The 12,925-nt window shown below is 33.1% G+C and overlaps 1 protein-coding gene across 1 annotated transcript in view; it reads left to right on the forward strand.

The window, feature by feature from the left end:
- The window catches only part of LOC115221251 (dixin), a 72,636-nt gene extending 69,598 nt beyond the window's left edge, over nt 1-3,038 (forward strand). The window contains exons 19-20 of the mRNA XM_029791401.1: nt 323-431; nt 2,424-3,038. Coding sequence (XP_029647261.1) covers nt 323-431; nt 2,424-2,501 — 187 coding nt within the window. The 3' untranslated portion in view covers nt 2,502-3,038. The remainder of the gene's footprint in view (nt 1-322; nt 432-2,423) is intronic.
- The last annotated feature ends 9,887 nt before the right edge of the window (nt 3,039-12,925 follow it).

A 12,925-nucleotide genomic window follows, 5' to 3' on the forward strand; every position in this document is an offset into this window, starting at 1 on the left:
TTTTGTTTTTGTTTGTCAGAGTTCTTTCTCAGTCAATAGTCATTGAAAAGGTTGCAAGAAGCAGTGAAAGAGCTTTGACAAACAAAAACAAAACAATCGGATATTTAACCAATTAACTAATTATAAGTGAGTGGAATTGAACCAGTGTGTGTGTGTTAATTATATTGGCATAATGACTCTCCCTAGACACAACAAAATACATCTTTATATGCCATCAAATATGAGATTAAACAAACACTTGATGACCTTCTGTTGTTGTTTCTAACTATGAGCTAGATATATTTTTCAAAGCTTTTATAGTTTTAATGTCTTTGTGTTTCAGATTAGGGGAAATTACTTTAAAAGATCTCCAAAGTCGAATTCAAAAGTCCGAAGGCTACCGATTTCAATTCAAAGCACTAGATCCTGAGTTTGGAACAGTCAAAGAAGAGGTATGAATTTAAACAGTGTTATTATAAAGTTTGGTATGATTACATAAGTTTCTAGTCTCCTCTTATTTACTCTATAAATCTTATTACATACTTGCTACCCGTACTGGTTTTCACTTTCCGTAGAGCAGGGGATTCCCAATCTGGGGTGCCTGCTCCCCTTGTGGGTGCAACAAAGAAGTAAAGTATATACTTTAATAGCATTATTTTTCAGAATATAATTTAATTATTAACTCTTAAAAATAATTTTATTCAATTAAGCAAACCAAGAACCTTATTCTTCTACAATTGTACACACGTGTTGTTCTATAATTAAGGAGCCTGCTTCCCAACCATATGGTCTTGGGTTCAGTCCCACTGTCCAGCAGCTTTGACAAGTGTCTTCTACTATAACCCAAGATTAATCAACACATTGTGAGTGAGTTTGGTAGATGGAAACTGAAAGGAAGCCCATTGTGTGTGTGTGTGTGTGTCTGTGTGTGTATCACTATCGACCAGACTATTTCATGTTGTTATACACTGCTGGTCACAATGTGCTTCCTTGCATTGTTGTAGTTTTAAATGCGGCCTCTCTGGTTGGGCGGGCATGCCAACATTCCCACTGAATGGAATGTCAGTCAGTTCCAGGGCATAGTTGAGTGAACTGGAGCAATGTGAAATGAAGTGTTTTGCTCAAGAAATCAAGACATTGCTGGTCTGGGAATTGAAACCACAATCTTGCAATTGTGAGTGCAACATCCTAACCACTAGGCCATACACCTTTACATGTGTGTGTGTGTTTGTATGTACTCTAGTCTAGACATCGTGGCTGTAAATGAGCATCACCATCATACAAGCAGTGTTGTTCATTTCCAGTCTTCCATAAAAATCATGTCTGGAAGTATGTGAAGGTTGGTGACAGGAAGAGCATCCGATTAAAGAAAAGTCTGCCTCAACAAATTTCGTCTGACCTATAGCAAAAGTGGACATTAAATGATGATTATGTAGATTTAATCCTTAAGAGATTATATCCAAGAACTGTGCTGTCATTTCTTTGCTATGGCATATTTGCATAAATCTTGATTCAGTTTTTACTGTTGTTACCACAGATGAAAACTGAAGATATATATATACATATATATATATACAACCTCAGTTTTCATCTGTAGTAACTACAGTAAGGACTATATATACACTTTTATTAAAGCTACAAAATTGTCTCAAAAACTCTTACTCATTTGTCTGACTGTCCGATGAATGGGAATGTGAAACTGAGTAACAGTTTTGTGACAATTTTGCAGTTTTAATAAAAGCATATTACTCTACTTTTGGTATTTGAGTACTATCTTTGGCACCTTCTTTTGCACTTATGTGCTCACCTGTGTGTGTGTGTGTGTGTGTGTGTGTGTGTTTGTATGTACACATGTATGTATAGCACTAGTTAAAATCAGAATGTCCACCTTTCCATGCTTACATGGGTCAGACAAAATTTGTTGAGACAGATTTTCTATGACCAGATGCCCTTCCTGTTACCAACCCTCACCTGTTTCCAAGCAAAGTAATATTCCTCCTTGGCCTGACATGGTTTTCATGGAAAACTGGAAATGAACAAAATTGCTTGTATAACAGTGATGCTCATTTACAAACATCACATGATGTCAAGATAAGAGTACACACAAACACACACACACACACTTATATTTCTATCTATCAAATTCACTCACAAGACTTTGGTCAGCTCTGGGCTATAGTGGAAGACACTTTACACAAGGTGTCCCACAGTGGAACTCAACCAAAGACCATATGATTGGTTAGCAAGCTTCATAACCATATAGCTATGCCTGCTCCTATTATCCAAGTAAAATAGTTTAATACATATTAATTTTTCTAAATTCAAGTGCCTTTTTATTTATATATTTATTTTATTATCTTTTGAGAATTTTTTTTTTCTTTTGAAGTAAAATATATTTTTCATTGAAGTATAATTAACTGATACCTGTTTTCTCTTCATTTCAGCTGTTCAGTGGCACAGACATACTGCCTGGTTGGGAAGGCAAGATCGTTGCTTGGGTGACAGAGAAGAAAACTGAATAGATTTCTATTTTATAGAGTATATTATATAAAAAAAAATATTTAGAAATATTTAAAATGAGATATCAAGGGAAAGCATCATTCTTTGATACAAACACAAATATATATGTAATACATATATCAAATACAAACTCACTATTTATAATGTAATCTATGCTCAAAGTTGACATTTGACAGTTATGTTTAGGTAATTTTCGTGGCTTTAACTAGCCGGAGCTAGTTCACTAGTCACCAAAATCTACTCTATAGAGTAGATATTGTATCTAATCAAAGCTTTTTATAGACAAAATAATTTGTATTTGTTGTATAAAAGATTTATTTTGTTATATTTGTTGCTGCACAAGCTGCTATTCACATACGTCATCCAGTTTCAATATATATAATAGAACACAACATTCCTCTACCTTCTTCATTTCTAAAATTGTTCTTAATATCATTGAAAATGATTCTGTGAAGCTTTTAGAAGGAGAAGGAGAAGTAAAGTTCAGATGGCCACCAGTCCAACTGCAAAAAAAGATATCCTTTTGGCTGTAAGGAAAATTTAAAAAAAAAAGGTTAAGTTTTCAATTGTAGAATGTTGGTTTTCCCCATTTGTTGTAAAGCTTCTTACTGTAAGTGAAAAACCACAAAGAAATTTGAATTTTAGCAAGTCTTTTTATAATTTCTATTGTATAAAATATATTTGTGCCTAGCTGATATGCTAGAAATATCTTTCAAAGAATATGTTTTATATTCCTATCCTACTAAGTAAGTGTTAATGTTTTATTTTCGCTGCCCTTTCTATGTAAACTTCTGATATCAGTATTTAAGCTGGCAAAGGGAATGAACGACTCTATTTATCTCAGTTTTTTTCTTATAAAAGCCCCTATTTTCTTGATTTTGTTTGGATCACCATAGATATTCCTTTGCCTAATTATGCTTCATTATCTTGTATTCTTATATTTGGGAATAATTTTAACTGAATTTCATTTAAAGAAAAGTCTTCCTCTACTTTTCATATATATATATATATATATATATATTGAAATTGGAAACTAAGAAATTGAAATTAACAATAGAAATATTTACTGTATTTTATTTTCTTTCATAATTACTTGAAAGAAAAAACTAAAATACCAGTTAAAATTACAATCTCTCTCTCTCTCTCTCTTCTCTCAGATAAAATAAAAAATCGTTAAAAACATATTTCTTCATATAAATAATATATGTTGATAATATTAAATGCTAAACTTGACTTTGCCTTTCATCTTTTGGGGATTAATAAAATAAGTACCAGTTGAAAACTGGGGTCGATATAATTAACTGACCCCCTTCACTGAAATTGTTGGCCTTGTGCCAAAATTTGATACCAATATTAAATGCTCAATTGAGGTTATTACTTAAAAGCAAGAAGGTGGCTAGCAAACAGAATCATTAACCTGTTGGAAACAAAATGCTTGGCAGTATTTCTACTGATTCTTTGTATTCTGATTTCAAATTTCGCTGAGGTCGACTTTACCTTTCATCCTTTTGGGGGTTGATAAAATAAGTACCAGTTAAACAATGGGGTTGATGTAATTGACTAGCTCCCCACACCCAAAAAAATTTCAGGCCTTGTACCTATAGTAGAAAGAAATATTTTAAAGCAAGCCTTAATAATAACAACAGGATATTAACTGATGAAGGAGGAGGGACTTAAATACCAAGAGGTAAATTCATTGTAAAGTCACAATTGATATTATCTAAGATGGCAAGCTGGCAGAATTGGTAGCATGCTGGGTGAAATGCTTTGTGGCATTTTGTCCATCTTTACATTCTGAGTTCAAATGCCGTTGGAGTTGACTTTGCTTTTCATCCTTTTGGGGGTCAATAAAATGAGACGTCTGCATTGGCTGGGTCATGCCCTCCGTCGTCAGCCAGGAGAATTCATCTACGAAGCAATTGCCCCAGTTCCCCTTCAGGGTTGGCAAAAGCGATGTGGTGGACAACGAAAAACCTGGCTGACGACGGTCAAGGCTGATCTGGAACCCAACCTAGGCCCCCATATCTACAGCGTTCGCCGCTGGAATAAGGAGTGGTTGGAGATCACGCGGTGATTAGCCTCAAATCGCCATGTCTGGTCGGCGTTTGTGAGAGATGCAGCATTGAGAATGAAGCCAGCTCAACCCACCCCGGGTGAATGCTGTAAGAGGAGAGGTATCGGTTGAGCACTGGCATTGATGTAATTGATTTGTCCCCTCCCCCGAAATTTCAGGCTTTATACCTTTAGTAGAAAGGAATATTATCTATCATTTAAGGGGGCAAGCTGGCAGATTTGTTAGCACGCTAGGCAAAATGCTTTGCAGCCTTTCGTCTGTTTTAACAATTCTGAGTTCAAATTCTGCTGGGGTTGACTTTTGCCTTTCATCCTTTTGGGGTTGATAAAATAAGTACCATTTGAATACTGGGGTCAATGTAATCAACTTAGCTCCTCCCCTGAAATTGCTGGCCTGGTGCCAAAATTTGAAACCAATATTATCTATTATCTGTCAGATTTTTTCTAGTTTCTTCAAATTATTTCCTGTTGGAATTATCATATTTCTTTCATTCACAAATTCTCTTATGACTGTCATATTATCTCACATGTCATACAAATATAAAAAAAGGAATAATAATACTAACAATACTGTCAATTAATTTATATTATTCTTATTCATTATGTTATATAAAACTTGTGGTGAGTGCTTTAGAACAAGAGATAAGCTCTTGTATGTCATCATCATATTCTTGTTTCGAATCTCACTCAGAGAAAGGCATGAACATGACACTACATCATTTTCTCTTTTTAAAGTACACAAGCTTGCAACCTAGCCAAAGGATAAACTACTAATATATTTATAAAATTATTCATTATTCATCCATGTTTATCAGTATTAAATTGGCTATATCTGTCTCAATCTTTCATTATAAAATCCCTGCTCACTTAATTTTGCTCTGATCTCTCTAATTTATATTTTCTTTTGCTTAATATTTTTACTGATTTAATTCTTATCCATTTTTCACAAGCAACAATGGGAAACTACAACTCCTCTTCCGAAATTATCAAATTTGCAAATACAGCATGTATTCTAATCCACTAAATAGCACTTCTTACATATATATAGATAGATAGATAGATAGATTGATAGATAGATAGAACCAACACTGGGTAGGATCTATGGTTTATATTGGATTTAGTACCTATATATAATTATAAATAAAGAGAAAAATATACTTATAAAATTTATTTTACCATTCGATATTGTTTCCCAGCTTAATAAACATGTATATGGATTTCTTTTAACCTGAAGAGCTAGCTTAATATCTGCATTAATTTAAAAATTGCATATAAATGCAGACATGTAATTTATTACTTATAAAATATAATAAAATAAATTATTTATATGTTTATTAAGCTGCGAAACAATTGTTGTTAAATAAGAATTTCCAGTGGTAAAATAAATTTTATCATAGTATATTTCTCTCTGTATTTATAATTTTATACACTCCTTATGTTTTACTGTATATTCTATTTGTTTTGTAGAATGGTACATTAAGCAACTTTTTTTATGAGTACCACCAGATTAGTTGAATTCATATATATATATATATATATAAAACTTTCTTAAAAAAGTTCCTACCGTTAATGGTTATATTTCCATACCGAAATCTACCCGGAAATAATTGTTGTTTTTTTTTAATTAATAATTATTTACCCTTATATTATATATATATATATATACATATATATATATCTACATATATACATACCTGCAGTAATGGTTGTTTTACTTTACTGGGAACTTAATGTTATGGTACCCAGCCAGTACTAGGCATCCTACTTGCGATATGCCTAGATTCTACTGAATCCTGTAACTATTCAATAGATAGACATGTAGGCAGATAGGTATGTGTATGTGGCCTTTTTGAACTTAACTTCCTTGCAGTTCTTTCATTGTCATGGTTTATACCAGTCACGGGCAAATCATAGCCCATGGAACTTTCTGAATGGCACACCTGCAGCCAGCTTCTTAAAAAAAATAATAAATAAATGCTGCTCACACTTGGTTTTGACATTACTTTCCTCTATTAAATTCCTCAACTTCTAACCTATCTGTAACTATTTCATAATTCACAGAATATATCTATTACATTTAGTAATATTTGTAATACACTGCTACGAGACATGACAACTCACTTTTTGTCCACCAGACATGTTGTTATAACCTGTATAAGTCATATTCCTTGCAGACTATATTGAATTTCACACCTGGGGCCAAATTGTGACAATCTGTTATTGATTAACCCTTTAGTGTTCAGATTATTCTATCAAACATAATGCCTATTGATTCCCATTAATTTGAATTAATCATGCATTATCTCATATCTTCAAGATCTTGATGGTGTAATTACTTAATGTAGAATAACATTGTAGGGTAGGTGTGAGGGCCTGGATCTGGTCAGTTTGAACAGAAAACAGATTAGCTATTTTGGCCGGATATGGCCGGTTTAAATACTAAAGGGTTAATCATTGCAGTTCTTCTATTGATTTTGCAGATGTTAAGTACAGCCATTCTTGATTTTTATTGTTAGGTTTCAAATCAAGAACAAGAAAAGGGAAGAGAGTTAGGAAAAGAACCTCAATAAATGGTTGCCTGAATTTCAATATTGGTCCTAGTGCTAATTTAGCTCCATTAATTACAGATATTCTTTATTGCTGGCTAGTTCTTAATTTTCATTTGGAATATGGATGTTGTGATTTACGGCTCTATGGACCTCATTACTTGGTCTATGGCTTCAACCAAAACATTTATTATTTTCAGTCAAATTAGATGAAAATGATGCTGAGATAAAGAATATGAACCATATTATTTAGGAGTTCAAATTTCAAAATATTGAGTAAAAATATCAATGATGTGGAATGGTATAAAGATAAGCTCTGTTGATGTCAATTTAGTTTTTCCTTTTTGACTAATACAAAATGATGCTGAGATAAAGAATATGAACCATATGATTTAGGAGTTCAAAATTCAAAATAATGGGTAAAAATATCAATGATGTGGATTGGTATAAAGATAAGCTCTGTTGATGTCAATTTAGCTTTTCATTTTTGACTAATACAATCTGTGAAAACAGTGCTTTAGTGTGGCCTTAATCCTGATGGCTGAAACAAAATAAAGAACTGACGAGTCAATTTTCTACTAAAAAAAAATAAAGGATTGGAAAGTAAAACACAATATTTACTATAAACGATTTAAAACTAAACTAAAAACCATACCAACAAATCTGTATAGCTAAAGTATTTAAGTCATATGAAATTTAATATTAATTTGTTATAAGGTGGTGCCTGATAGAATTGTTAGCACATTGGGGAAAATGCTTAGTGGCATTTTGTCCATCTTTACATTACGAGTTCAAATTCCACCGAGGTCGACTTTGCCTTTCATCTTTTTGCGTTTGATGAACTAAGTACCTGTTGAGCACTGGGGTCGATGTAATCAACTTAACCCCTTCCTAGAATTGCTGGCCTTATGTCAAAATTTGAAACAAATATTAATTACTTATGGGTTTTTCTTTTGTATTATTCCTGCCATCTCAGTGGTCCTAAAAACTAAAGGTTTTTTTTTAACAACCCAGTTCTTGTAGGAAAATTGTTTGATAAAGTGTGGTTAAGGAACTCACTTTGCAACCACATGGTTTTCGGTTCAGTCCTCCAGTGCAGTACCTTGGACAAGTGTGTTCTACTACAGCTCTAGGCTGACCAATGACTCTTGTGAGTGAATTTAGTAGGCAGAAACTGCATGGAAGCCCATCATATATACATATATATATATGTGCGTGTGCCTTTGTGTTTTGTATCCTCAGCACCACTTGACAACCAATGTTGGTTTGTTTACGTCCTTGTAACTTAATGGTTTGACAAAAGAGACCAGTAGAATAAGTACCCTTAACTTTAAAAAATAAGTCCAGGGGTCGATTTGTTTGACTAAACCCTTCAAGGCAGTGCACCAGCATGGCCGCAGTCCAGTAAATGAAACAAATAAGGGGCAAAAGCATAAGAGATATTCTCAATTAAGATAAACTTTTTTTCTATTAAATGCATTAATTTAGATGTTTGCTGACTTTTTTTTTTTTTTTTTTACTCAATCATGGCATATTACTCAAAACCTAGCAAAAGTGGTAGTTTGTAATACGCATACAATAGCCTTCAAAAGCCTATGGAAGCTATACAAACTTGCAGTATGGAATTGTTTGCCTGGTCCTTAACACGCACACACACACACATAAACATTCACTCTCTTAAAATCTTTGTGCTGTGGCTCCTAACTGTTACAGGAAGGAACCTAGATTATAATGTTGATAACCATTTTCTTCTTATCAATAAATGCTTACTTTGGTGATTTAAAAAAAAAATTTTTGAATGATAGCTTTCTGTCTGATTGCAATTTATGCCTCCATATATTTACATTCTTTTATAATATTTTGAGAAGGCAGTGTACATTTAATTCAGTTCATACACCTACTGTGATATTTATATTTTAACCATTCCTTTAACTGGAAATTATTAAGCTGGACCAAGAAATGTCTGTGTAATCCAAATTTTTTTTTTCAGCTGTGAAACACTGAAAGCAGCGATCAGATCTTATCCAGTTCTTTGCTTTGAGTGATTACAGAACTTCCATATAAACATGGTTACACTTACAAAGGCACTTTCTTTTTTTCCCAATATTTAGTTTATTTTTTAATGCCAAAGAACATTACAAGTTTGTGAAAAAAAGAAATTTCTATAGTTTGGCTTTCAGATGCAACTTCCATCTATTTTCAGTATATAGTCATTTTATGGTTAATTATTTTTCTATAAGGAGAAACAAACCCTGTATCAGTGCTAATTATAAAATGCCTATCACTGTGACCAGAGTTAGATTTTCTTCTGATAATATATAATATTAATTAACTATTTTTTTTCTACAATGTCTTTTAATAGCATTTTGATAAAATATAAAACAGAAAGCTTCTATACACAAGTAGCTGCATGAAGCAGTGAAAGCCTACAAAATTGTGTTTGATAGTTATTTAAACCTGTAAATGCTTTTCACAGCAGTTTGTCATGTGTGATTTTTTTTTTTTGGTCCATGATACACCGCAGTGAAATGATCTTACCAGTTCAAATACCTCTCAAACACAATTTTGAAATGGTCTTAAGATTGTATAGAAAGTTTCTATGATATAATATTTAAGTAATATATGACTAAAATTTTGCAATGTGCTTCAGACATTCTTAAATAAACTAAAGATACTGACTTGATTATTCAGGGTAAAAATCAAGAGAGAAAATATCCAATTTCCATAAATATTTCAATGTTTCATGCAATGGAATTTTGTTTTGTTTTGTTTTGTTTATCTTTTGTTAAACTTGTAAAATATACTTTGTAATTTATGCAAAAATGAATTGTGTTTTGTTGTTCATTAAATTTTATGAGATATTTCATTGTAACATATCCCTTATAATTAAACACACAGCAAAATAAAGCTACTTGTCCTAAATATTTTCATTCTTTATTTTTTATAAACTTATTTATCATTATTATTTTTTGGAAGAGGAATTATAATTCAGTGAATCCAACTTTGTTTCTTACAATTATTTTAATAATTGCAGCGTGGAAGGTGTTTATAAGCCATTTAAGAAACACACAAAACCGTTAGATTCACTTCAACATATAAATTTAATTTGTCACTTTGAGACCACGATCTGTTCACTGACAAAAGGTCGCAGTCTCAAAGCAACAAAAATATTTTGACAAATTAAATTTATATGTTGAAGTGAATCTAACGGTTTTGTGTGTTTCTTAAATGGCTTATAAACACCTTCCACGCTGCAATTGTTTTCGTTCCAGCACACGATCTCAGATCAAGTCACTCGCTATGCAAGTACATCTCCGTAATTATTTTAATTTCTCAGTGAAAACTGAAATAAATGCAAGCAATATTCCGATAGATAAAACAACTAGCGAATTGTAAAATGCACAGCTCAGAAGGAAGAGTGTAAAAGGCTGTATATAAATGCAAAGGCTGTATACTGAAGCTTCAAAGCAACACCTGTTTTCCATTTTTAAACTTGATTCAAGATGGTTCCCACTATCAGCAATTCTTATTTAATCATGCATTATATTATAGTTTTGAGATTTCAATGATATACTCTTTACTCTCTCTGTTACTTGTTTCAGTCATTTGACTGCGGCCATGCTGGAGCACCGCCTTTAGTCGAGCAAATCGACCCCGGGACTTATTCTTTGTAAGCCCAGTACTTATTCTATCGGTCTCTTTTGCTGAACCACTAAGTGACGGAGACATAAACACACTAGCATCGGTTGTCAAGCAATGCTAGGGGGACAAACACAGACACACATATATACGACAGGCTTCTTTCAGTTTCCGTCTACTAAATCCACTCACAAGGCTTTGGTCGGCCCGGGGCTATAGCAGAAGACACTTGCCCAAGATGCCACGCAGTGGGACTGAACCCGGAACCATGTGGTTGGTAAGCAAGCTACTTACCACACAGCCACTCCTGCGCCTATATAATTGTATATTTTTAGAATAACATTGTAGGGTAGGTGTGAGAAGCCAGACCTGGCCAGTTTGAACATAAAACAGCGAGAACATTTTCACTGGATATGGCTGTCTTAAATACTAAAGGGTTAAAGTATGACTTGGGTTGTCCGGAAAGTTTGTGCCGATTTTTAAAGAAAAGAAAAGGGTCACTGAATACTCGCCATTACATTTTTAATCAACCAAATATGAACCCTTTTGTTGCACAATGCATCTGCATCTTTTCTTTAACTTGAAAATACCCTCTTCACAGAATTGAGGTGGTTTCATGGCAAAGAATTCATCAAGGTATCTTTTTACGTCATCCAAGGAATTCAAATTTTTACCATTAAGACTATTCTGCAGAGACCTGAATAAGTGGAAATCCAAAGGAGCAATATCTGGTGAATACGGAGGGTGGGGTATCACATCCCAGCTGAGCTGCAGCAATTTTTGTCTGGTTCCCAAAGCATCAATTGCCGAAAATGAACTTTCTTATCTTCCATTTTAAAGGGTTACAGAATTAAAACAGGTTATAGGAACATAAAAATTCTTCCACGAAAAGATAGCTTAAACTGTGCTCTAAATGGAGGTGTAGTCAAATCTTATTTTATGGATTCAACCATGTTGTAAAATAAGTCGAAAGGTAAGCTACTATAAATCGGCAAGAACTTTCTGGACAACCCAATAGAAGTTGTTTAGCGACATCCTACTTTGGACATCTTGACAGGTTTGTAATTACGTTATTTGTTCTGTGAAGGCACATGTCAATCAGTTAACACTGGATGTCACCAAGAGAAATTATAACAGATCATGGAAGAAGGAAATAGATAAAAGGTCAGGGCCATGCAAATATGAACAAACTTACCCGTATGACAACAATGAAGATGATGATAACTTTAGTAATTAGAAAAAAAATGTGATAGTGTTAATGAGATATTTTAGGTTTTTTTTTTTGCCATAACCTGACAAAATAACCTTGGTGATATTAGAGACCTATATGAAGAAATAGTAAAGTAGATGATAACATACAAGATGTAGGAATTTTAAAATTATAATCACATCTTTGGTAATGAGAATTATTATCTGAATGACAAATTCTGATTTAAAAAATAAAGGGCAGTTGAGACAACCCTGAAATTTCTATTATGGAAATTCAGTGAAGAGTGAGTCTGATTTTTAACAGTGCTGTGATAACTCTGAAGTTGTTCCAGTCTTATTAGGCCTCCTCAGCAAAGTACAGTTTAACTGTTACTGCAGATCTTAGATGTAAATTTAATTGAAATTTTCTGGTTTATTACATCAAATAAGCTAGCACTTACAAAATGCCTATCAGCATTTACTTTTAACTCTTACTGAAATGTCAATATGGGCAACTTAGCTTTCATAGAATCAATAAAATAGTTAACTCTACATATTTATTTAACCTTGTTTTAGAATAGTTTTGCCACAAAGGTAATGATTACAAATTAATTTGCTAAATAAACAATAGCAGTCAATTCTACCAGTTTTGTAGTGCCTGCAAAGGTCATGACAAAGGTTACACTTTCTGACCAAGCTATTAAAAAAAGAAAAAAAGTTATCTTTTATTTTTTACTTTTTTCAGTCATTAGACAATAAGGCTTGCAGGGGTCCCACATTGAAAAATTTTAGTCAAACTTATTGACCCCTGTACTTGCTGTTTTTGTAAAGCCTAGCACTTATTCTATCAGTTCCATTTTGCTAAACTGCTAAGTTACAGGGATGTAAATACACTGGTTGTCAAGTGGTGGTGGAGGACAAACACAAACACAGAGACACACACACATATGTATATACATGAGGGCTTCTTTCAGTTTTGG

Source organism: Octopus sinensis, linkage group LG18 (genome assembly GCF_006345805.1).
Source record: "Octopus sinensis linkage group LG18, ASM634580v1, whole genome shotgun sequence".
Lineage (NCBI taxonomy): Eukaryota > Metazoa > Mollusca > Cephalopoda > Octopoda > Octopodidae > Octopus > Octopus sinensis.